Genomic DNA, 24256 nt, shown 5'->3' on the forward strand with positions numbered 1-24256 from the left:
GTCCTTGGTACATTATCAAGTCGTTGAGTGTTCATGCTTAATTGAGAAATATTGAAAAATTATGCTGATATCTCTGGATATGGTTATTATCGTATTTAAGCAAAAAGTCAACGTTACCAGTGACTGATGCGTTCAAACATTTTTTTTGTTCTTAATTTCTCTTGTCATCGGTATTATTTTCTTCGTCTGTATTAGACTTTTATCGAGAAATATATCATTGAAATGTCGTTATTAGTGATGTTCTAACTAATAAATTAGTCATATTCTTTCCGATTTCATTAATCTCTATTTTGAAGTGGCCATTAATATTTTCAACTCTAATGTTTTAATAAAAAATTTTGGAAAAAATAAAAATTAATTTGTTAATATTTGCAGTATAATCGTTCCTGCGTTGTACTGAATATCAAAATGATTTACAAGATTTAATATGTTTCAATGGGACAACCAAATCTATATATTTTCAATTATTTTCTTAATTACAATTGTTATAAGCTTATTTTAAATCAATTTAAATTAGTTTTTTCTGATTAATTTTTTATAATAAAACTTAATAAAACTTATTTTTCTTAAAAAATAGTTTTCCGAAAAGTTTTCCGACGGAGGACGACGATCTAACGTCTTATTTTTTAAATTACCGATCGTAAAAATAAAATGGTCAGACCATTAATTAATTGATTTATTTTCAATGGTCAGTTTAAATTTACGATGCGTTCATTAAATACGAATATTATTTACCACTGGCTTTCCATGTTAATCCTAACTTTTTTTGGACACTATATAACCCAGTGCCAGCCGCAGGAGACAATCATTAACTTCTGTATCGATTATATTTCCTATTACAATATTATTGGTTGTCAGCGTTAATCATGCCAAAAAAGTAATTTCATCATCATTTGTTTTGGATTTCCAACAATTTCTTTGCGAAAATCAAAGTCAAAGACGAAAAAGAAATGTAGCCAGAGTATCGAACGGGATTTAGACTGGAAGATGGATGATCAGCAAAAAAGATAACTTTTTATGGAAACGGTAAAAGAAGATGATATTTTGATGGGGCAGAAAGATAGGTTCCTAGCTCCAAAGACATTTGAATCAGAATGCGAACAGCAACAAACGAGTCCAAATATTACTTTAAAAGTTGGATTTGACTATTGGGATAATGATGTTGTTTTGCATGATTACGAAGATTGTAGAAACTCGAATGTTGCTGTTTGTTCTGAAAAAAACGGTCAATCAGGACTTTGAAAAAAAAATGAAAAACTGGAAAAAAATGCTTTTGACGTAAAAGCATCAACACAGAAGCATAAACACAAACTTCAACGAGAATGAAATCGCCTCGATCAGTGACTTTAGTGTCAAACGATAAAACATGTGGCAGAGCCAATGGATCATACGTACTCATCGATGAGTTTAAATGCTATTGTGACATCTAAAATCAGAAAATTGTTACAAAAATTCGTACATTAAAAAATGTACGACTGAAAGGACAGAATTTTACAAGCAGAGAAAACGGTCACTGGCTAACACCATACATGTCAGTAACGATATTCATCAAACAATGATGATGATACGATCGAAAAAACTAGAATGTTTGAAGGAAAAATCAACGATCGGCTTAACCATTAAATATAATGTTGAATAAACAGAAAAGGCTTAAATTTTTAACGAAGAAATCAATGATCGCTGTTAATTTTGATCTTAGATAAATCGTCGTCGCAAACCTAGGCCGTCTCCCTTTTGGCTGGGACACGTCTCCTCCCAATGAGTTATCTCTGGTCATGAAAACGAGGGCCCGGCGGAAAAACTATCGCACCCAGCTTGCCAGTCGGTTAATCCAGCCTTGCTAGCCATCGACATGTCCTTCCGACATATTTGTCATGTTTCAAAAAAGTCGAACAGAAACTTATTTAAACACGTTAAATGGTTAAATAAAACAAAATAAAATACTAACAATGTCCTTCAATATAAATTCCAATTTCAAATGTTTACAGCTTAAACAACTTCTAACGTTTTAATTAATTAATATTGAAAATTTTTAACAGAATAAATAACTGAAAATCAACTTTTACGATAACAGCGCATATGTTGAACCCAATAAGATAATAAAATCCAAGAGACCCAGCAATAAACAAATCACGAGAAACAAATTAAGAACCAACTAGAAAAAAAACAAGAACCCCATTCCATGCTCGTACACCGTGTTCATGCACACAACCTTACACACTAATTAAAAAACGATTCAGCTCATACTGACTCTACTCGCATGTACTCACCTACATTTATTTTATCGTACAAACACGCAAACAGCACCGAATTCACACGACCTTCTACCAACATGCGCGCCATTCAAATCTCACAGAACTTATGTTCAATAACAAACAAAGCCTTAACATTTTTTATCGAGACAAACAATTTTTCAACTTTTTTCAACTTTTATTTATTTCAATAAATTTAGTTTCAATTATTTTCTGAATTACATGGGTACATTATTAGCTATTTAGTTGTAATATTTGAAATAAATTTAAATTTGAGCATTCATTTTTGTTAGAGAAGGGAGAATTAATTTTTTAAATTATCGAAAGTAAAAATACTTAGACCATTAATTAATTTTTATTTTTCAGTCCCGACAAAAATTTATTTTCAAAACCTTGTTTCTAAATTAACAGGAATATTATTTACAACAATAGGCTTTCCATGTTAATTCTAACTTTTTTGGTAAGTGACACTATATAACCTAGTGCAAGCCACAAAAGACAATCATAATCCCATTACAATACTATTGGTTGTCAGCGTTAATCATGCCTAAAAAAAGTAATTTCATCACCATTCGTTTTGGATTTCCAACAATTTTTTTACGGAAATCATAGTCGGAGAAAAAGAAATGTAATAAGGGCATTGAAGTGGATTTAGATTAGATAATGGATGATCGGCAAAAAGAGAACTTTTGATTCAACGGAAAAGAGGAAGATAAAATTTTGTTGGGACAGAAAGATAGGTTCTTAACACCAAGAGAGTTTGAATTTGGAAATGAGCAGCAACAAAGAGATCCCAAAATTGCTTTGAAAATTGGATTGAACTATTAAAGACAATGATTTTGTCTTGCATCATAACGAAGATCGTACAAACTTGAATGTTGCTGTTCTTTGTGAAAAATACGGCCAATAAGGAAAAGATGCTTTCGAAGCATCAACACAGACTGTAATAAAATTAAATTAGCTTTAAATGATGCGTAAAGATTTGATGCAAAAAAGCTTTTATATAAAAAATTAGTATATTTTCGTACAAATTCGAAAAAAGTTCCGCTGAAAGGATAGAATTTTACATGCAGAAAAAACAAAGTGTGTCATTGGCTAACACGATATGAGTTGGTAACAAAGTAATAAAAAAATGATTATGGGTAGATTGAAAAGACTGAAATTTCTGAACAAAAATCAAAGATCAACTTCGCCATCAAGAAATAATGACAAATAGACGGATAAAACTGAAATTTCTGAAAGAGAAATCAACAATCGGCAGCAACAGCGCTGTTGACAGGCTATGATTTTGATCTGAAATATTTGAAATTTACAGTTTTGAATACATTTATTACTATATATCATTGTAAGGTAAAAACGTTATTAAAGTATCGTTTTTATATAATAAAATTACAGTTAAGTAAAAAAAACTATCTATCATGTTAAATTGTTTACTGATATTACAGTTTCAATTGATTTTGGTTTCGTTTGTGTCGAAGATTGGTTTTTAGACAAACTTTTTTTAACAGAGTCAAATTTAACAATATATTTGTCAAAATTTTTTGGATTTATTCCTGACTTTTCTGCTTTTACAAAATCTTTTAGAATTTTTCTTTCGCTATCTCTTCTCTTTCTTTCATTTCTCTGCTTTCTTTCCTCGTTCCTTTTCTCAAGTTTTTTTTGCAATATGAGATCTTTGAGTTCTTCTTCTTTCAATCTTATTTTTCTTTTTGCTTCTCTTCTTTGGTAATCTTTCTCGATTCTTCGCCTTTCGATAGCCTTGACCAATTCATTTTCAAGTTCGTGCATCTTAAATTCGTTCTCCTCCTCCAGCATCTGTTCCTTCTTCATTTCAATTTCCTTTTTAATAGTTTCAAATTGTATTCGTTGTTCCTCAGCTTTCTTGACCTCAATGATGTCTTCCAGCAACTTCTTCTCTTTCTCCAGTTCTCGAGTTACGACCAATTTTGCTTCGGATATAGAATTTTTTTTGGACAGGCATGCAAAGTAGCAGCATGTTAATACTGTACATCTGTTGCATTATTATGTTAATTAGGTACACGCAAATTTCGGTTTGAAGTAATTTTAATGTTTAATTATAGGAAAATATACATACATAACGAAAAGAGTTGCTATGACAGTCATTCCGATCAACACAAAGTGATCTTTACCAGTAAAAGCACTTTTAATTTCTAAGAGGTATGAAAATATTTATTTTATATAAAATCTTTTAATTAACTGCATAGGTTATTTTTTTATTTAAAATAAAAATATGACAGACTTGATAAAACAACGAGTGGTGTAGTATGATGATGAGATTTTTCGTAAAGAACTAAATAAGCTTCCTCGTCATATAACAAATAATTGTCTCTATCTGAATCTATTTTGTACATTTTGCGTAAAAGTTATCAATTTATATTGACAATTTTGTTTATTCACCATATGCATGCAAGTTAACATTTAAAAAGTAAATATAAGATGCGTCAAACAAATAGATATGAAAATTTGGTTCCGTACCCTAATTCTTTTAGAAGTGCCATAAGAAATAAACCAAAATTACAATACGGACATCAGTCTATATAAAAATTATCTTTTTCTTTTTTCTTCACTCTTCTTTTTCTTCTTCTTTTCATTTTTTTTCTACTAAACTCAATTTTTTTCTCTAGCATTCTTTCTTCTTCAAGCAGTTTTGCCATTTTCTCTAACTGATTTGTTTTCACTTTCAGACTATCTTTAGTCTTCTTTTTTTCTTTTTGTCTTTTTTCAGCAAGTTTTTTAATCTCCAACCCCACATCTTCAATCTTTTGAGCTTTGATCTCTTCCAACAGGAGTTCTTTGTCTAGCCGATCTTGTCTATTTATGGCTTCTTTCATGGCTCTCTCTTCTTCTTTTTTCTTGACTTCGATCATTTCTTGAAAGGTTTTTGCGTCGTGATAACCCGGCCTGCCTAGGAGTGTGTTGATAGCATTTTCATCTTTCTTCGGGCAGCAGACGTATTTGTAGAGCACGTATATAATGACTCTGTTGCCAAATAAGCATCATTTAAAAAATGAGACAAAAATTAAAGTATATAACAATACTCCGTAGTTTAATTTTATCAATTAAGACGTTTACTATTTTTTTACTATTTTTCTAATGCTGACGTTTGTGAATAAAAATTTACATAAAAGTGACGAAGCTGACCATGATGATAAGATACCATGACATGACAGGCCAAATTGTTTTTACGGCTCCTATAGAAAAACAATTAAAAAATTAAATGTTATTAGTAAATCTTTTATTTATCATCATTACAATCGCTATTTCATTTCCCCATCATTATTACCACCATATTAATCTTCGCTTAACCTCCCAGAACATTCCTGTTTCTTCCATTTTTATCTGGAGACAAAATATTGGCATCAACCCTCGAAGGTTCATCTCTTGGAGGGTTTGCAAGTCCGGGCTGCTGTATCGATTCCACTTCCTCACCCTCTTCATCATCTACCTCCTTGTTTTTCACAGTAGTAACTCGAGCAGCCGGTCTGACTTTATTTGGTCTCCTCGCAGGAGCACGTTTTTGTCGTCTCATTTTTAAAAAGTTAAAAAAAGATGAAAAAGACGACTTCAAAAAATTGACTTTTTATTTTGATTCATCAAGATTTGTACAATAAAATTTGTTCGGATAGGTAAATTATGCCAAACGTAAATGAATTAAAAATGATCAGTTGATTGGCGTAATTATGTAAGAATGTTAATATTCAAATAAAAATAATAAACATATTTACAATTGTAAATAACAAAAAAAGCGCGTCATTTGGAATTAAGTACATTTTCATCATCATCGCCTCAATTATTATCAATATCATTCGTCATTTTCATCTTTTTCCGATTTTTCAGCATTTTCATCATTTTCTGCTTTTTTACCATTTTTATTATTTTTATGGCTTTTCTGTATCATTTTCACCTTTTTCTGGTTTATCGGACTTCAAACCATTATTTAGTTTTTTTGCAGTAACATCCTGCTTAGCTTTCTCAGCATTTTCATTATCAGGTTCTGTTTGATTTGAAATTTGTTTCTGTTTGGGTGTATCAGACTTATTTTTCAATTGTTTTTTGATCAATGTCCAATCATTCCACACTCTCATCTGGTAGTTATATTTTTCATCCCACACTCTTTTCTGTTTCTCCAATTCGTTCAGTTTTTCATCTTCAATTTTCAATAATTTTTCTTTTAATTTTTGCTGCTCTTCTTTTATTCGATTTTTTTCATTTATCCAATCCCTTTCTCTTTCGTTTTTTTCAATTGCATCATCTGGAGCACAAAAATTTGCCACAAATTTGCGAAAGGTTCCACCAGTCTTGCTTTTTGAGTTATTCATTAATTTTAATTTTTCCTCTCTCTCCTTTATTTTTCTATACTTGTTTACGCCTCTATAAATGCAGCAGCTAAATGATTGAATATCGATTTAACTATTAGAATGTTTGATATGAAGGATAAAATGAAATCTAAAAATAAGTTTTTAATGCCGCAAATAATTTTTAAATTACATCAAAAAATAATATTAAAAAACAGTTTACCAAATTATGATAAAGATGACAACCAAAATAGCAAACTGAGCGATTAGTACAAGAGTGGTCCGTTTTGGCAGAAAGTCTGCCGCGGTTCTTGAACCTTAAGTAAAGTTACCGTTCATTTAAATGATTAATCATTTATGTGGTTACTATTTGTTTAAATATTATCCCCAGAAAGGACCGTAAAAGTAGTAAGTAAATTATCTTAAAAGATTCATCAACTTCAAATTATTTTTATTTTAAAATTTATTTAAATTTGTTAGAATTTATTTTTTCAAAATCCTGAAGTAAAGTAAGTAACATCTGAAGGTCATTTGACAAAAAATTACGAATGCAAGAGAACTGATTGTCAGGGTCCGGATCATACCCTTTTCTACAGAAACACGTTTCGCCAATGCAATGAGTGCTTTTGGGATCGCATGGATCCCTTTTTAATTTGCACCTTGATCCTCTTCTCGACGAATCTTCGTTATCCGACTGATAGCTCATAACTTCTTTCTTAAAAAATCAATTATGTCTTGTGGAGGTTAAAAATAGAGTCTATTTTACTATATTCTTGAAATTAAGTAAAATTTTGAAAAACATGTCTTTAAAAATATCTTAAAATTTATTGTATTTAAATATTTAATAAGTTTGTATCTTGTCACACATTCGTTTGAATTATTTGCTTAGCAATGTTTTCTGAATAGGCGGCACGTTTGTTATTGAACTTCAATGTAAACATAAAACCATAATTCGAATGGTTTGAATGATTTCTCATTTATTCAAATAAAGGACTCTATATAGATAAACATTGTAAGATTTATGTTTTCATGTAGTTTTTATAAAATTAAATTGAAAATAAATTGAATAAACAAATGATGAGGCTTTTTTATTATCAGAATTTTTGTTAAGCATGCTTGAAAATAATTATTGAGCACTTTCTTCATCCCCAGCAGATTTTTCATCTCCTGATTCGCCTGAGTCTTTTATTCTTTTACTCCAGAACTTTCATCACCTTTTTCTTCTTCTTCGTTTTCTTCTTCTTCTTCTTCTTTTCCTTCTTTATTCGCGATTGCGCTTTTCACACTGGATGGAATTTTAGGAAGTTGTTGTATGCTTGGAATTATTTTATTTTTTTCTTTTGGTTTACTTTCAGTTATTTTTAAAATGCCTTGTGTTGGTTTCATTCTTTGAACATCTTTTTTCTTATTTTGTTTTTCTTGTGTTGGTTTCATTTTTTGAACATCTTTTTTCTTATTTTGTTTTTCTTCTGGTTTCTTTTTACCATCCTTCTTCTCTGCGAGTTTGCCTTTTAGAATATCAATACTAAAACTCTTAATAACCTTTTGGTTTGGATGTGCTGTTTTGTCATTTTTCGAATGTTCGTTTGTTTCTTTAAACATTTCGCCAAACAAACTTTTTCTACTACCAACGACAGTGTTCTTATGGGAACCGACATTTTTATCGCTTCCCAATAAAGATTTCTTTTCATTTTTCAATGTCTTTTCATCTCTTGCGTGAAGTTTTTTAGCTCTCCCTGTGACGTCGATTATTACCTTCTTAGGTACTTTTTTGGCTTCGTCGTCTGGAAGAATTTGTGTTGCATCAGATGGAGCTGCTTCTCTGCTAGAATGTTTCTTTCTCTGGTAACAGACCCAGATAAGGTTGCTATTGGTATTATTATTATCACTATTATCATTAGTACTTATTTTCATTGATACAGTGTCAAATTGTCATTGTTATATTTTAATTAGCAATACAAATTGAGTTAATTCACTTTAAAATTAAAAAAAAAATTATTGCCTAGAGCTTTATTAATATTTAACCATCACATTGAATGACTTTGAAAGTAATTGATGATTTGTAATTTGAAGAGATGCTTACCACAAAACAAATACGACTGCGATAAGTAAAACGGCAATAATCGCATTCCTCAATACATTTGATCTTTCCTTCCTTTCCTATTGTCACTACCAATACCGATAGATGTTAGCAATACCAATATCAACACCCATATTTTGGTATTTTTTATAAATCCACGTGACACTCAAAAATATTGGTATCAAGTATCGATTTGACGATTTTGTTTGACCTATTTACTAACCATCACATGAATATGGGTCGTCACCGACTTTGTAACCAACGTTACAGACGCACGCAAGTCCAACGCATTTTTGCGTCCAATTCTATTAAAAATTTCTGAAGGAATGATATTAGATTATTGATTTTATCTCTGGAAAAAATTTTTTCTACTTCTGAAGGGATGTCATGTCGTTTCCTACTATTATTGTGACTATTACATTTGACCAAAATGTGATGGATAGTTAGTTTTTGGTTACAAGAGTTGAATGTAGGCGAATTTGTTTTGTTGAGAATCCAGGAATGAGTCAAACTTGAATGGCCTATTTTTAATCTGTTGATGATTGTCTGAGGTTTACGTTTTAAACCTTTAAATTCATTTTTTGGCTGAGAAATGGTGTGGATAATTTAAGAAAGTTTGATGTTTGGTTCCATTCAAGTTGCCATTTCTCCATTGAAACCTTTTTGTCCAAAATCTTAAATCATTGTGTGGGATGGGAAGATTTGATATTGGAATATTGTGAGCTTGTGATGCCAGTTGATCGACTTCCTCATTACCCTGAATTTCTATGTGACTGGGTATCCATATCAGAGTTATTTTCTTACCATTGTTATCATATAAGTTATCATGTATCCTGTTTTGCGTTTGAATTATAAGGTTGTGTGGAGGTCTATATTGTTTAAGCGCCGTAACTGTTGATAATGAATCTGAAAATATTATGAAATTTTTATTATTGGATTTAGATATGAAGTTTATTGCCATCTGAATGGCAATGATTTCTGCTGTGAAGATTGAAGCATGGTTTGGAAGATGTTGCATGATTTTGTTTATGCATTTTTGTTGTCTGTAGACCACTACTGCTGCTGTAGTTGATATTCCTTTTTTTTGAGCCATCAGTATATATTTCAATTGAATTGTGATTCTCTTGAATTTTTTCTTTGAATAACATTTTTGCTAAGTTTTTGTCTTTTTCTATTTTTGCTATACTGGTATCAATATCTGCATGTAGCAACAGCCAGGGAGGAATTTTATAATCATTCTCTTTAACAATTTTTGTTTTTTCATGTTCTTTGATGTATTCATTTATTCTTGTTGGAAAAGTTTGAATAGATTTGGATTTAATGTGACATATTTTATCGATATATTTATAATTTGGATTTTCTGGTTGCGATCTCAGTTTTAGATAGTAATTCGATGCTAATTTTTGATGTCTATAAGATATGGGCATTTCCCCTGAGAGATGTTGAATATACAATCATGATGATGATTGTATATTCAACAATCATGATACAATCATGATGATGATTGTTGAATATAATTACGAGTAATATTTATTTATCATACTTCTTGTAATTATATTGAGAGATTTTGCAACAAAAATGAAAACTAATTATCGAATATAAAATTTCATCAAGATGCATCTCATCATAAACATTAGTAGAAACTGGCAAAAATAAAAAAATAATTTATTGACTATGTTGTTTTTGTGTCATATATAATAATAAACTACTCAACAGTATGATGCTTGCATATCTAGTCGTAAAATTTATCATTGATCTGAAAAAATTTTCCGCTTACAGTAGGTAAAATAATTTATTTATTCATACACTTAAATTTATCATTCAGCAATCGAGTTCCATCACTCTTTTTCAATTCATCTAACCAGCTGAAAAATGAATAATTTAATAGACCAATTAATCGACCAGGCGATCAATCAATCAATAAATCATATCAAATCAATCGATTGATTGATGTAATGAGTTAAATATCACAATGTTTGCAAACAACATAGGTGCTAACAGCTTCTTGTTTACCGGTAACAATTCAAATCTCATCACTAGCAATCTTTCGCTGCTATCTGGAAGTTTTACAACTGAAAAAGTATCAACGACAAAAAACGAAACGAAAAATGAGGTCATTGATCAGTTAAAACTTAGGTCAAGTTTTGTGGGGATGAAACGTGGCTGCTTAATGGAGCCTGACGTGTGTGAAGCTGCTTCCTCTTATTGTTTTGGAGTCAAATGCCACTGCAAGAGAGGTTTCTATAAAGAGGATATCAATTCGAATTACTGTTACGGTTGGTTGGTTGGATGGTTGCTTGGATAAATGGTTGACTGGTTGATTGATTTCTTTGCTGGTTGGTTCGTTGGGTGGCTGTCTTTTTGGCTAAATGGTTGGTTGGTTTGTTGGTTGATTGATGCTGGTTGGTTGATTGATTACCTCGTTATTAATAATTCAAAAATCAAACTAAAATATTTTTGCCGTGATTTATTTATGAAATAAAAATGCCTGGTAGTAAAACATGTGTTGTGATCGACCAAATACCAGATTCTCAATATTTTTATTGTTTAAGAAAGGATTTATACATTGAACATGTTACAAACATTTGTTACAATTAGAAACAATGATCAAAATAATGACAACAACAATAATAATAATAATAACAACAATAATAATAATAACAATAAAAATAATAATAATAATAAAACGGTTGACACGATAATTATGACATGCACGTACAAGACATTGACGAATGCAGCTCCAATGCCGCAAAGTGTGCGAAGAACGTTTCCAAGTGTGTCAACACGCCTGGAGATTACACCTGCACCTGTTTCCCAGGTTACAAAGCTCGGGGCAAACATGCTTGTGTCGGTGGGTTTTCTTTTCAACTTTTTTATTCTCAGTTTCGATTTAAGAGCTGTATGCAAATTTTTTCCCACTTAATTTGTTTGAATGTTTGCTTCACACCATGCTCTCGAATTAACATGACACGACAGCATATGAGTTTGTTTGTATGTTTTACCATCCAACCAACCGAACAATCAAACAACCAACTAACCAACCAAACAACCAACCAAAAAAACAAACAACCAACCAAACATCACATCTTTGACCAATGAGTTTGCTAGACGGGTTTTGAACCGGTCAGTGCTCAATAGCAACAAAAATTACAACACTGCTTTAACATAATTTTTACCGTTAAATGTTTTTAAAATCAATTTTGGTGTTAGCTTATTTAACTTCCATTATTTTCACAAAAGTTTTCCACAAGACCACCGATAGGGAAAGATTTGGATTGGGACTGTGGACTGTCTGGATACTTTTTGCCATACTCCTGGCTTTGTCTCCGTAATTATTTCATTTTACTTTATTACATAAATAATTTTTCAGTTTTCAAATTTTTCCTCTTTCTTAAGAATATTTATTACATGTACATATTTTTCGAGGTTCATTGTTTTGCTGTGCGAGAAAAATTTAAAGAAGAGTAAAAAATTTCCGAAAGAGACGGCGAGATTTCAAAGTGAGATTTCAATCAGAAATTGCATGCAAGTACATGGAAGTTTGCAAGTTTTATTGATAACCAACCAATAGGGAGATGAGTGAATGACAATAAGTTAATAAATCTCTGATCTTATAACTTTTGACAATTTAGAGCAAGACAAACTTTCCGATCTGAAGGTAATTCATCCTCCGTCTAAGAAATCCACCTTGAAACAAAAACCTTCAAAAATTTTTAATAACAAAAATAAAACAACTGTTAACAAAGGCAGAAGTAGTAATAGTAGCAGCGGCATTAACAGCAGCAGCAGTGGTAGCAACGGTGGCCATAGAGTTGGAATGAAACACAAAATAAATTCAAAATATAAATTAACGAGATCTGAATTTATGACTCAACGCGTACTCCTACCAAAAGACAAAAGACCCATTGAGCCGCCGCGTAAAATAAAAACACTCTACAACATGCTGGAAGCCGCCAAACAAAAAGTAGCCGATGAAAAGGCAGCCGAACTTGCAGTTTTATTTGGCGTAAAAAAGACTGCTTCCACCAGAGCTGCAGGTGCAACTAGGACCAGCCACAGTTCGGCAACAAACACGTCCAGTGGTACGGTTCGAAGTAGCATAAAAAATAGCAGCGGTAAAAATAGATATACCGGTCAAAGAAGTAGCGACAGTTTTGCCGTTAGTGGTGTCAGTAGTGGCAGTGGTGGCAGCAATTACGTCAGTAGTAGCCCTAGCGACATCAGCCTGGATGACAACAGTATCAAACAAACTGGTTATCTAGCGAGTGGTAGTAGGGTCAAGAGGTTTAATAATTTGCGAAGAGGGAAAAATAATTTAAAACCTGAAAATATAGCAATAGGTGACGTGAGCAGAAGTGTCAGCAACATTTCTAGTGACGTAAAAAGCAGAAGTACAAGTATTAAAGTTAAAAGTGATCAAAAAGCCCTAAAGACCAGTGATGTGCGACTACTCAATGTTCAGTCCGGTAAATTTAATGATGGGGAAACTAAAGAAAATAATATCGGAAATAAATCAGTTCACAAACAGGAAAGTGGTAAAAATTATGGAAAGAAGCAAAACAACGGTGGTGGATATGGGGTTAAGGGACGTAGTCTTCAAACTTCTATGAAAAAAGTTGATAGCAGTGATGGTGCTGAAATTAAACTAATACCATCATCACCATTAGCATCTCAAACATCACCATCATCATCACCTTCTTCACCATCCATACCACCAACGCTACAAATTTCACTTCCAAAGTCTCCAACATCGCACGAACGACAAAACACTGTAAAAAAACTGGCTGCAGAAAAATGGAAAAGATACTTCTGAAAGATGAACTTGATGATGGGAAATACGATGATAATGAAGATGATGATGAAGAAGATGATGATGGAAAATAGGATGATGATGAAGATGATGATGAAACAAAATGATGATGAAGAAGATTATGATGAAACAAATGATGATGATGAAGATGATGATGAAACAAAATGATGATGAAGTAGATGATGATGAAAAAAAAACGATTATGGAGAAGATGATGATGGAAAATAGGATGATGATGAAATGGTAGTGGGACAAAGTGCTGACGAGATTATGATGGAAATAATGAAGATGAAATAAAAAAAATGAATGTAATGGATAGTCAGATGATAGTATTAAAATGATAATGAAGATGACATAATAATGTGATGATGATGAAGAAGATGATGGTTAAATGATGCTTAGGATGATGGTAAAACAAAATGAAGATGACGATGACGATGGTTGAAATATTGAAAGGGAAATGAAGAATAACGTGAATGGATGGAGCAAATAGACAGTGATAAAATAAAGATAATGATAAAAAAAATATTGTCAAAATATGATAATGATGAAGATGATGATGAAACAAAATGATGGTGGAGTAAGATGATGAGGATGATGAAGAAGATGAAACAAAAAACCAAGCATATAATTATGTTGAAAATAATGATGATGACAATTATAAACAGAGCTTATTAATTTTTGCTAGTAAAAGATTTTTTGACTAGAACTCTTTAGAAGTCATTTGGTTATTCTTTGCTAATAAATTTATTTAGGTACGCCGCTATTTCTTCTAACAATAGAAATGTAAATAATAAAATTGCTTGTAAACAAAAACAAGATACATTAATATAACTAACAATAATAATAATAATAATTATTATTATTATAATTATTATCATTATTGTTTATTAAATATAATTTGAAAATTATGATATGTGAATCCGGTCTAGTTTGGCAGTTAATCATCATCATCGTTCTTGTACCAGGTCTTAATTCCAATAATAAAAGTAGGTTGTTATTATTGTTATTGTTTATTATTATTATTATAATTTAATTTATTATTATTATTATTATCTCACCCAAGACCATCATCACAGATGTCTACTCAAGCCTAACAAGTGCAACGAGAATAGTTCGATATGCGTTCTTGATGGCTGCCAGTGTTTAGCAGGATTCCGAGAGGTACCTGGCAACCTCTACGCCTGTGAAGGTGCTTTTTGACATTTGTGTGTTTGTTTGTGTGTGTGTGTGTGGTGTGTGTGCCTAGTGAATGATTGGATGATTGACTGAAAACACGAGCTAAATAAATGAATGAATAAATAAATTAAAGAATCAAAATACGAATGAATGAAAAAATGAATGGATCTATGAACGAACGAACGAACGAACAAAGGAATGGAATGAACGAACGCATGAATGAACGAAAAATGAATAAATGAATAAATTATAAAGTGAAAAAACGAGTGAAAGAATGAATGTTTCCTTGAATTCATGAACGAACAATGAACGAATGATGTATTAAAAGAATAAATATATGAAAGAATAAGAGAAAAATGAATGAAAGAAAGAATGAATGAATGAACAAGTAAACGAATCAATAAATCCTTTCAATAACAACGATAAATAATAAATAGAAATAAAATGAAGTTAGTACGTGATTTATTGATATTTAAACATTTAATTCGTTGAAAATCTTTTTTAAAAATAAACTCTAAATATAATAAAATATTTAATAATATTATTAAACATTAGAGAGAATTAAATCATATTAAATAAAATATTAAAATAAAATATTATTGAACGCAAGACATTGATGAATGTGCGGACGGCGAGAGCCTGTGTGACACACGCTTCTCCACATGCCTCAACATTCCGGGTCAGAATTATTTATTTATTATTATTTATTATTACTATTCATTATTATTCTTATCATCATTATTATTTTTATTTATCGTAACTATTATTATTATTATTATCACTATTTATCATTTCATTATTATTATCATTATTATAATTAATAATAGTAATAACATTGGTATATTTTGTTATTTATAATAATAATAATAAAAATATTAAATAATAATAATATTATTATTATTATTATTATTGCTGTTTAATATTTTTGATGTTTTGTTTGTACGTACGTGTTGTCATTTGAAGAGCAATTTGAGTTGAACCACTGCAGGCGACTACATGTGTGCGTGCATGGGCGGCTTTCAAGAAGAGGGACGATACAGCTGCGTCCGTAAGTTTTTTGTGATGGTGTAATGGTTAAGATGCCTGGCATTGACGTTACAGTGATTGGCTTCGAATGCATAGAGATCCCCGCCTATCACACGGATCGTTTTTGATGCGTTTATGCACGTGTATTGAATTCATACACTGTTGTGTGCAGTGGCGGATTTTTGATGGGAAGAGACAACATTTTAAAGATGTTTAAATTTTGACGGAAGAGCTAAATTTCGACGGGGATGCCAAGTTTTGACGGGGGAGCTAAATTTTGACAAAGGAGCTAAATTTAGATAGGGGCAACATTTGTGGTAGTGTGGCTGACGACTTATTTTGCTCGTAACGTCCATTTTTGTTCGATTCTCCACACACAGAACGGTGCTTTTCGGTCAAGACTGGCCCTCTAGGCCCCACAGAGATTTGCGTGTTCGTTGTTGAAACTTCTAGAAACAAGTTTAAGAGAGCAAGCATTATAAGAAAAATAATAAAAATTACGAACGTAGGGAACACAAAGAGTAACAATAAATATCATCCTCATCATTATGTAATATTATCGTTAGTACGGATGTTATGATAATTTTGCTGTTATTGTTATCATATGACCACCACCACCTACGCAGTCTCACCATGGTCAGTGCGGACAGTGATGGGCAGTGTCTGTTTGGTCATTTCAGTGCTGGCTCTCTTCATTATTCTTCTGTTTGTAACATTCAACAGTTCTTTAAACAAATTTTTTATTTGTGCTACATGCGTCAGAAGTTTTTGTCTCAAATTAAGTTATTCAATATTTGTTTCAAACTTATTTCTATTATTTTATTTCATCAGTTTATAATTATTTATAATAAGCAGTTAAATCTCTCACCCGCTCTCTGTCTAAAAAATTTACCTATATATTAGTATATGTATATATTTGTGATCATCCCACCATATATCCAACTAAACACGTATCCGAGCCTCACCCACACTCACACCCACTCCGCAGAATTTTCGGTCTGAGGCTCAAACACGACAGCGAGAAGAGCGTCTACTCGAAGAAGTTTCGACTGAAGAAACTGAGAGAAGCCAAAGACAGGAAAGAATTTCTAAAAATCTTCAAAGAAAACTCCCTCCTAATTTATTACCAGGCCAGTCTCGGCTACAGGAGCGCCAGGAAAGTAGAGAAGGAGTTGGTGGAGATGGTTAAAATAATGGAGGAGCGCAACAAGACGAACTTAAGCAGGTCCGATCGCTATCGAGATGGGCGGGAAAATGTTTCCAGACCAAATCAAACCACAAAATTAAAGACGGACGATTATAACATCAAGGAAGAAGAGCAAATCAAGTCGGTCATCTGGCTGCTAGAGAAGATGAAAAAAATAAATGAAAGAAATTTAAAGAGGAAGAGAAGGAAGAAGAAGAGATGGAGTGATAGTGCTGGTCACGATGCTGGTGGAGGTGATGGTGATGCTGGAAATGATGATGATGTTGATGATGATGAAAGTGTGGTCCTACTGAATGAACATGAAGGGGGGAGAACAAACTATCGCTGAAATGATAAGAATAATAATATTATTATTTCTATTATTATCCTTATTATTATTATTCATAATATTATTAATATTAATAATTGTTGCTTAATTGTTACAAATAATTTTTGTTATAGATGTTATTAATTATTTACGTTAATTTTTATATTTTTATGAAGCTGTTGTTGGTATTACTATAATGTTATTATTACTATTATTACTATTCTTGCTATTATTATTATCATCATAATTATCATTAACATTATTATTTATTATTATTATTATTTATTATTATTATTATTATTATTATTATTATTATTGCAAGTTTAATAACAGTGCTCATGTTTTTTCGTGGTTAAAAAATTTTTTTGTATAAAAATATTTAAAGATAAACAGTTTTGAAAACAACCCTCTTCAATTTACTTGTAAATATATTTCTTTATATGTGAATTCATTCGTTTATTCATGCGTTCATTCATTCATTCATTCATTCACTCACTCATTCATTCACTTATTAATTTATTCTTACTTTCTTTCATTTTATTCTTACATTCATTCGATTTGCTCATTCGTTTATTTATTCGTTCGTACGTTCGTTTATTTATTCGTTCGTTCATTCAATCATTCGTTTCTCGATACATTTATCCATTCAACTATCCATCCATCTATCCATCTATCCATCCATCCAAAAACCCATCCATCCACCCACCCAAACATCTATCCATCCATTCGCTCATCCATCCATCCATCTATCTATCGACTCATTCAATGAGTATACTCCTTTCATGAATTAACTCTGAACTTTCGTCATCATTCCCCGTCTTCTGATCCAGCGCGTAGTTCTTTCTTCTTACGTTTGCCCACTTGTGGTGGTGGTGATGTTGATGACGATGATGATAATAATAACAACAACAACAATAATAATAATAATAATAATAATAATAATAAAGGTTGCAGTAAATCTGGTGTAAAAAGTGCTAGTGGAAGGTGATGTTGAAATCAATCAAAAGTGGTGTTGCAGGTTAGGTCGCAGTCTTTCATCACCTTTAACATTATCATCATGGCTATATTATTATCACTTGCACCATTATTACCATCATTATCATCATCATTATAAACATCATCACCATCCTCATCACCATCATCATTACCATCGTCATCATCATCATTATAAACATCATCACCACCAAAATGACCATCACCATGGTCATCACCATCACCTGAAAATCATCACTAGCGGCATCACTAAGGTCAAGGTCACGGTCACCACCACCAATAATGCCCCTCATCTTCATCCTCCTCAACTTCATCAGCGGCGTCATCTGTCTTTCCGGTGTGCAAACGTAGTACCAGAGGCTGGGTGGAGGTGAGGAAGACGATGATGGAGGTGATGAGGACGATAATGATGATGACGACGATGATGATCACGACGATAAATGACGATGCTGATAATGATAATAATAATTAGCATGATGACGATGGAAGAATGACGATGACGATCATAATAAAGTAGTGCCATAGTGACAACTCATGACTAAATGGCGCCTGAAAACATGCAACCAGCCACAGTGTAACCTAAGAAGACTATCTACCTTTCAATTCACAAAACATCATAACATTTCACTGTAATGATACTAAAGTATCATCAGAAATACTACAGTTATTTTACTTTAAAGCGAGACTAACTAGAGGAAGAGGAGGAGGAGGACGGCGTGGCAGGCCATCATCAGGTACTTCCGCACGAACTGGTTGCCAGTCAGTGGTTTGTATGCAGTCTCCAACTCGTCCAGCGATTTGAAGGCTTTTATTATTATTATTGTTATTAAATTTTATAAAATAAACTTTTAATATGCACAAACAACGGAAATAAATAACGGTAGAGAATCATCACATCGGCAATTGAGTATCCTCTAGCAATGTTGATTCTTCAATGATATTATTGCAATTATTTTTGTTATCACTATTGATCTTATTATCGGCGATATTGTTTTTTTTATTGTTATTTATATCGTCACTGCATTTAGCAGGCTCCAGGGTGCCTGTTGCATCGTAGTTGACATTCTCGCAGGAGTTCTTCCTTCTCTCATCATACTGTAGCGGGAGTGCCGCGTCATGCAACTTGTCCACGAAGTCTGGAATGCCGGACTTGGCCATACAACACTGAGCCACTTTTGGTATATTTGGGCTCGTCAAAGTACGTCACCACGTAATTAAACCCATTCTCATCAAAGCTAGTGTGTGGTCTGATGACCATCTTAGATGTATGCTCGGTGACTCGCACGTGGTTGGTCTTGTCGGGTACGCAGGGATGTCCATCGGTGCTTCGACTGACAATCACCATCAACTTGTTCTTATCATCCACCTTGTGCCTCCGTACATAAACATATTCTCTATTGGACAGAGGGTAAGGAAAGTGAGTGATCCAGTGAACAATCTCGGATCCCGAGTCATCAACCTTGTCAATGATGTTCAAACTGATCACATGTCTGTCCAACTGTTTGCGAAACTCCAGATCAACTTGAGTGTTGTAGAAGGCTCGAGCTGACACATCTTTGTATGAACCATTAACTTTGTACTGCTACAGATCACTGTTCGGCATTGGAGTCCTCCAAATTCCAACCTCACTCTTGCTGACAACAGATTCCCATTTTTTTTGGCATTGTCTTTCAGTTGTCGAATTAAGTCAATCTCATGAGTCACTTGATGAAGATGTGTCAGAAATCTGATCATTGTTCCAGCTGAACAGGACGGCCCCCATGAGCAGGGAGAGTGAGGAAGTGTTGATAGTTTGCTTCTAAATGAGCGTCACTAAATTCTTACAGATCCTCTTCAGGGCATTACAATCGTAATCTAAATTTTTATGGAAGATGATCACCTGTCCCGCTCGACGAATTTTCTGAGCGGCGATTGAATGGAAATGTCTGGCATGCAAAAATGCCAAGACTCTGCTGTTGACGGTGGAAGTGAAAGATTAAACGCAGTTGGAACAGTGCCCACCCTTGATGACAACCTTAATTTTATTCCCTGCCGTTGAAAAACATGCCTGGAAGTCGTGGGGTTGCTCGTGTGACTTACTGAATTAAAGTTGGGCAGTAATTCGCGAAAAATTGCAAATGTACGGCACAAATTATTTTGGGACATTGCGGTAGAGTGAAATTTGTATGTTGAACGACTTTTTAAGTTTTAACCGCAAAAAAGCGAAGAAAACTTACGAGTTCAACTAATTCTAGGTTGTTACAAGAGCATAGACAATTAAACAAAAAAAATTATTATTATTATTATTATTATTATTATTGCTATTACAATATTTTATTACAAATTATTCTCATTATTTGGATTTGGCTTTCGAGAAATAAAAGAGAGTTCTCATAGCAACAATAATAGTCATTGTCATCATCATCTTCCTCATCTTCCTCATCATCATCACCATCCTCATCATTATCGTCATCCTCATCATCATTATCGTCATCACCATCCTCCTCCTCATTATCATCATCATCATCGTCATCACCATCCTCATCACCATCATTATTATCGTCATCATCATCATCACCATCATCGTCATCAGCATCCTCATCACCGCCTCTTCCCACCAGTCTCCTCGATGATCTGCTTGACGTAGCACTTGGGGTTGTCCTCTAGGACCCTGGTGTAGCCCTCCTTGCAGACGCACCTGAACGACCCCACCGTGTTTTCGCAGTCCGTCGTCAGCTTGTCGCACCGATTCATCTGGCACTCGTCTACGTCTGTTGGTAGTAGTAATAATAACAACAATAATAATAATTATTATTATTTTTATTATGAGGACAGCACTGAGTTACGACTGAGTTTATAATGACTCTAAATAAATAATTAGTTAATTAATTAGATAAATAAATAAATATTTAATTAATTAAATGAATAAATAAATAAATAATCGATAAATACCACCAGCAGTTTGTAATAATGACCTTGACATTGCCTTGTGCGTGGTTGAAGTTGGAACCCGACTTTGCATCTGCAGGTGTAGGTGCCTGGCGTGTTGAGGCAAGTGGATGTCGCTACGTCACAGGCCGCCATCAGGCATTCGTTTATATCTGGTGGTGGTAGTGGTGGTGGTGGTGGTGGTGCGTTGTTATCGTTTGGGCGATTTTTTGCAACGATATGTTTAGTTTTTACAAACTTGTGTTAATAACTTTCTGATGTTGTTACTTGTGTGATGCTGTTGCTTGTTGTTAAGTGTGTGTTGTTGTTTTGTGTGGTTATTTGTTGTTATGTGTGTTGTTGTTTGTTGTTATGTGTGAATGTTGTTGTTTGTTGCTATGTGTACGTGTATGTGTTGTTTGTTGTTATGTGTGAGTGTTGTTGTTTGTTGTTATGTGTGTGTATGTGTGTGTGAGTGTGTGTTTTGTTCGTGGCCAGTCAGTGAATCATGTCTATTATCAGTTGATCAGGTTTTGAGTCCCATATGTGTCCTAACTGATATTTTTCAGTCGGCCATTATGGTGCATCTTTTATTCTCATCGTAGCAATGCAAAACCGCAAAACTATTACAGTTTTCATTAACTGACCAAATAGAGAGAATAAATTAATGAAAGTTTATTGAGCTACGTTTGAGAAATAGCAGGTTGAAAATGAAAAGATAGGAAAATGTTTTTTGTGGCAGTTTTATTCCGTTGTGGATTTGAAATGATAGCCTGCAATGTAATGCATGACTGATGGATTAAATTTATTCAAGTTGAAACCAAGAAATAAGTTATGAAGTCTACGGGTTAATTTATTTCACAACGTGACAGTCATCATTCTAACCGTCGTCATCATCATCACCATCGCTGACGTCATTATCATCATCCTCATCTTCGACATCGTTAAATCATCTTAATTTTTATCGTCAGTACCACCATCATCTTCATTATCATCACCACAGCAACAAACATCAACTTCATTAGAATCTCCATCACCACCACCACAACCACCACCACCACCATCATCACACCATTACATCGTCATAATCATCATCATCGTCATAATCATCATCGTGATGATAACCTTCACAATTCTTCGTGATGATACTGAACATGAATCCGGTCGGACAGATGCAAGTGAACGTTCCATCCAGGTTCTGACACTGATGACGACCGCACGGTTGGTTATCCAGGCATTCATTTATGTCTTCCATCACAGATGAATGGATGGTGCATTGATAGATGCATGAATGGACGAATGAATGAATGATTGGTTGGATAAACGAATAGATTTATTGATAAATAAGGGAATTTATTAACGAATAGATAGACTGCCACATAGATGGTCGAGTGGATGGATGGATGAATGGATGGATGCATGAATGAATGAATTGATGTGAATGATTGAGGTGAAAACTGATTGGATACGCAGACAGACGTTAGATTGAGATAAAACGATGATTGAGTCATTCAATGAACAGACAATTAAATAATTGAATGAACATTTAATTAGAAAAGTTAATAAATATATAACTGAATTAATGAATGGGTAATTGAATGAATGAATTAGTAGATAGAGAATGTATAAATGATCCAGTGAATGATTGAGTAAGTGATCGAGTAAATGATCGAATGAATGATCGAGTGAATGATCGAGTGAATGATCGAGTGAATGATTGAGTGAATGATCGAGTGAATGATGATCGAGTGAATGATGATCGAGTGGATAGTTTGAACAACCGCATAAAAGAATAAATGCGTGAATGAGCTGACCAACAATGTTTCAAAGAATTGAATAAATCATGGGTAGGCAAAACATAAGGTCGTCAACCACAAATCTTAAAAACATCGTAAAAAAAATCCCCCCCCCTTGGTTAGCGCGAGTTGTAAAAATTTGCTACTTAAATACAAATGTGGCCCTTCAAAGATAAAAGAGTTCTCAACGCGGCCCTCGCTGCAAAAAGTTTGCCCACCCTTTGGGAAAATCAACGAAACAAGTCAGTACGATCGTTGTAGAGAAGGAAATTTGAATGAATCCATTGGGCAGAGTGACCACAAAACTTAAAAAATAATTTAACAACGCCTTTTCAGCAGCATCAGTTAAAAAAATTTGAATCTACTACAGTGCTTCCCAACTTTTTCAAGTCGTTACCTCAATTAGTTTTTAACGAGTGCCTTTGAAATTTTCTGAATTTCAAAAAATATTAAATCTACTGGCCCCCCTCCTCCAAAGAAGCCTTAGCGGTCCGAACCCATTTGTGATGGCGACCCACTGTTGGGAATCACTGATCTATCATCAAATAAATTTCTATACAAACAAACAGAACATTTATCATCTAATAGATTTTAAATAAAAGCCAGCTAACAAAGGACATAACGTAAACTGAATAGTTTATCAATGTTTTTGCACCTTCACACACGTCCAAATCGATCATCTTGAATCCGGGCATGCACGAACACTTGTACGTCCCTTTCTTGTTCTGACAGATCGATCCAATGCCCTTGCATGGAGAAGACCTACATTTCAAGTCAGCTGGTTGGTTGGTTGGTTGGGTGGTTAATTAGTTGGCTGGCTGATTGGTTGGTTGGTTAATTGGATAGTTGGCAGTGTTGAAAGACGTGATAAGTTGGAATGGTAAATAAATAAGTTTTTAATTTAAAAAAAGATTTAAATTTATCTCAAAAGAATCGTTAAAAATAACTTTAATCAACTAAAATGAAAACGAAGATGGTAAAGATGTCTATCAATTAATGGACGAATCAACAGATCAGGATCGGTCGGTAGGCTAGCCAGATGGTCGGTTACCCACCCAGCTAATCAGTCAATTAATCAACATATCAATCAATCTACAAATTAATCAATCAGTCCACAAACAAAAAATTATCTTTTACGTTTACAATGGGCCGATTCAAATCCACTTTTACACTGGCACTCGTATGATCCAAACAAATTGACGCAATCGGATGTCAATGGATTGCAAGAATTATCCACCATGCATTCATCTATGTCTGTGAGATCATTTAAATAATGAATGGATAGATGTATGGGTGGATGGATAGATAGATGGATGGATAGATAGATGGTTGAATGAATAGATAGATGGGTATATGGACGGATGGATTGATGTATAGATAGAT

At 33.2% G+C, this 24256-nt stretch overlaps 8 protein-coding genes across 8 annotated transcripts; 2 read left to right on the plus strand and 6 right to left on the minus strand.

Moving 5' to 3' along the window:
- Positions 1 to 1017: 1017 nt before the first annotated feature.
- Positions 1018 to 2372, plus strand: HELRODRAFT_165159 (hypothetical protein; the record flags this gene model as incomplete). The annotated part of the gene is made up of 3 exons (XM_009031023.1): positions 1018 to 1225; positions 1723 to 1821; positions 2305 to 2372. 3 exons carry the CDS (start codon positions 1018 to 1020, stop codon positions 2370 to 2372), a joined length of 375 nt encoding a protein of 124 aa, XP_009029271.1.
- A 1296-nt stretch (positions 2373 to 3668) lies between these two features.
- HELRODRAFT_165160 (hypothetical protein) lies at positions 3669 to 4376 on the minus strand (the record flags this gene model as incomplete). Its single annotated transcript, XM_009031024.1, has 2 exons — positions 3669 to 4263; positions 4348 to 4376. The coding sequence occupies 2 exons, from the start codon at positions 4374 to 4376 to the stop codon at positions 3669 to 3671; spliced, it is 624 nt and encodes a 207-aa protein (XP_009029272.1).
- Positions 4377 to 4801: 425 nt separating this feature from the next.
- On the minus strand, positions 4802 to 5802 carry HELRODRAFT_165161 (hypothetical protein; the record flags this gene model as incomplete). The annotated part of the gene is made up of 2 exons (XM_009031025.1): positions 4802 to 5250; positions 5580 to 5802. 2 exons carry the CDS (start codon positions 5800 to 5802, stop codon positions 4802 to 4804), a joined length of 672 nt encoding a protein of 223 aa, XP_009029273.1.
- Positions 5803 to 6151: 349 nt separating this feature from the next.
- On the minus strand, positions 6152 to 7274 carry HELRODRAFT_165162 (hypothetical protein; the record flags this gene model as incomplete). The annotated part of the gene is made up of 2 exons (XM_009031026.1): positions 6152 to 6659; positions 7153 to 7274. 2 exons carry the CDS (start codon positions 7272 to 7274, stop codon positions 6152 to 6154), a joined length of 630 nt encoding a protein of 209 aa, XP_009029274.1.
- A 479-nt stretch (positions 7275 to 7753) lies between these two features.
- On the minus strand, positions 7754 to 9609 carry HELRODRAFT_165163 (hypothetical protein; the record flags this gene model as incomplete). The annotated part of the gene is made up of 2 exons (XM_009031027.1): positions 7754 to 8435; positions 9308 to 9609. 2 exons carry the CDS (start codon positions 9607 to 9609, stop codon positions 7754 to 7756), a joined length of 984 nt encoding a protein of 327 aa, XP_009029275.1.
- A 1011-nt stretch (positions 9610 to 10620) lies between these two features.
- HELRODRAFT_165164 (hypothetical protein) lies at positions 10621 to 17198 on the plus strand (the record flags this gene model as incomplete). The annotated part of the gene is made up of 7 exons (XM_009031028.1): positions 10621 to 10885; positions 11371 to 11466; positions 12281 to 13279; positions 14525 to 14650; positions 15248 to 15316; positions 16290 to 16368; positions 16652 to 17198. The coding sequence occupies 7 exons, from the start codon at positions 10621 to 10623 to the stop codon at positions 17196 to 17198; spliced, it is 2181 nt and encodes a 726-aa protein (XP_009029276.1).
- A 2086-nt stretch (positions 17199 to 19284) lies between these two features.
- Positions 19285 to 19752, minus strand: HELRODRAFT_69451 (hypothetical protein; the record flags this gene model as incomplete). The annotated part of the gene is made up of 1 exon (XM_009030582.1): positions 19285 to 19752. A coding segment is annotated over one exon (468 nt), but the record flags the coding sequence as incomplete, so codon positions are not given.
- A 1073-nt stretch (positions 19753 to 20825) lies between these two features.
- On the minus strand, positions 20826 to 24125 carry HELRODRAFT_143818 (hypothetical protein; the record flags this gene model as incomplete). The annotated part of the gene is made up of 4 exons (XM_009031029.1): positions 20826 to 20920; positions 22203 to 22325; positions 23529 to 23651; positions 24011 to 24125. Coding segments are annotated over 4 exons (456 nt in total), but the record flags the coding sequence as incomplete, so codon positions are not given.
- Between the last annotated feature and the right edge of the window lie 131 nt (positions 24126 to 24256).

This window comes from Helobdella robusta, assembly GCF_000326865.2.
Source record: "Helobdella robusta unplaced genomic scaffold HELROscaffold_7, whole genome shotgun sequence".
In the NCBI taxonomy this organism is placed as follows: domain Eukaryota; kingdom Metazoa; phylum Annelida; class Clitellata; order Rhynchobdellida; family Glossiphoniidae; genus Helobdella; species Helobdella robusta.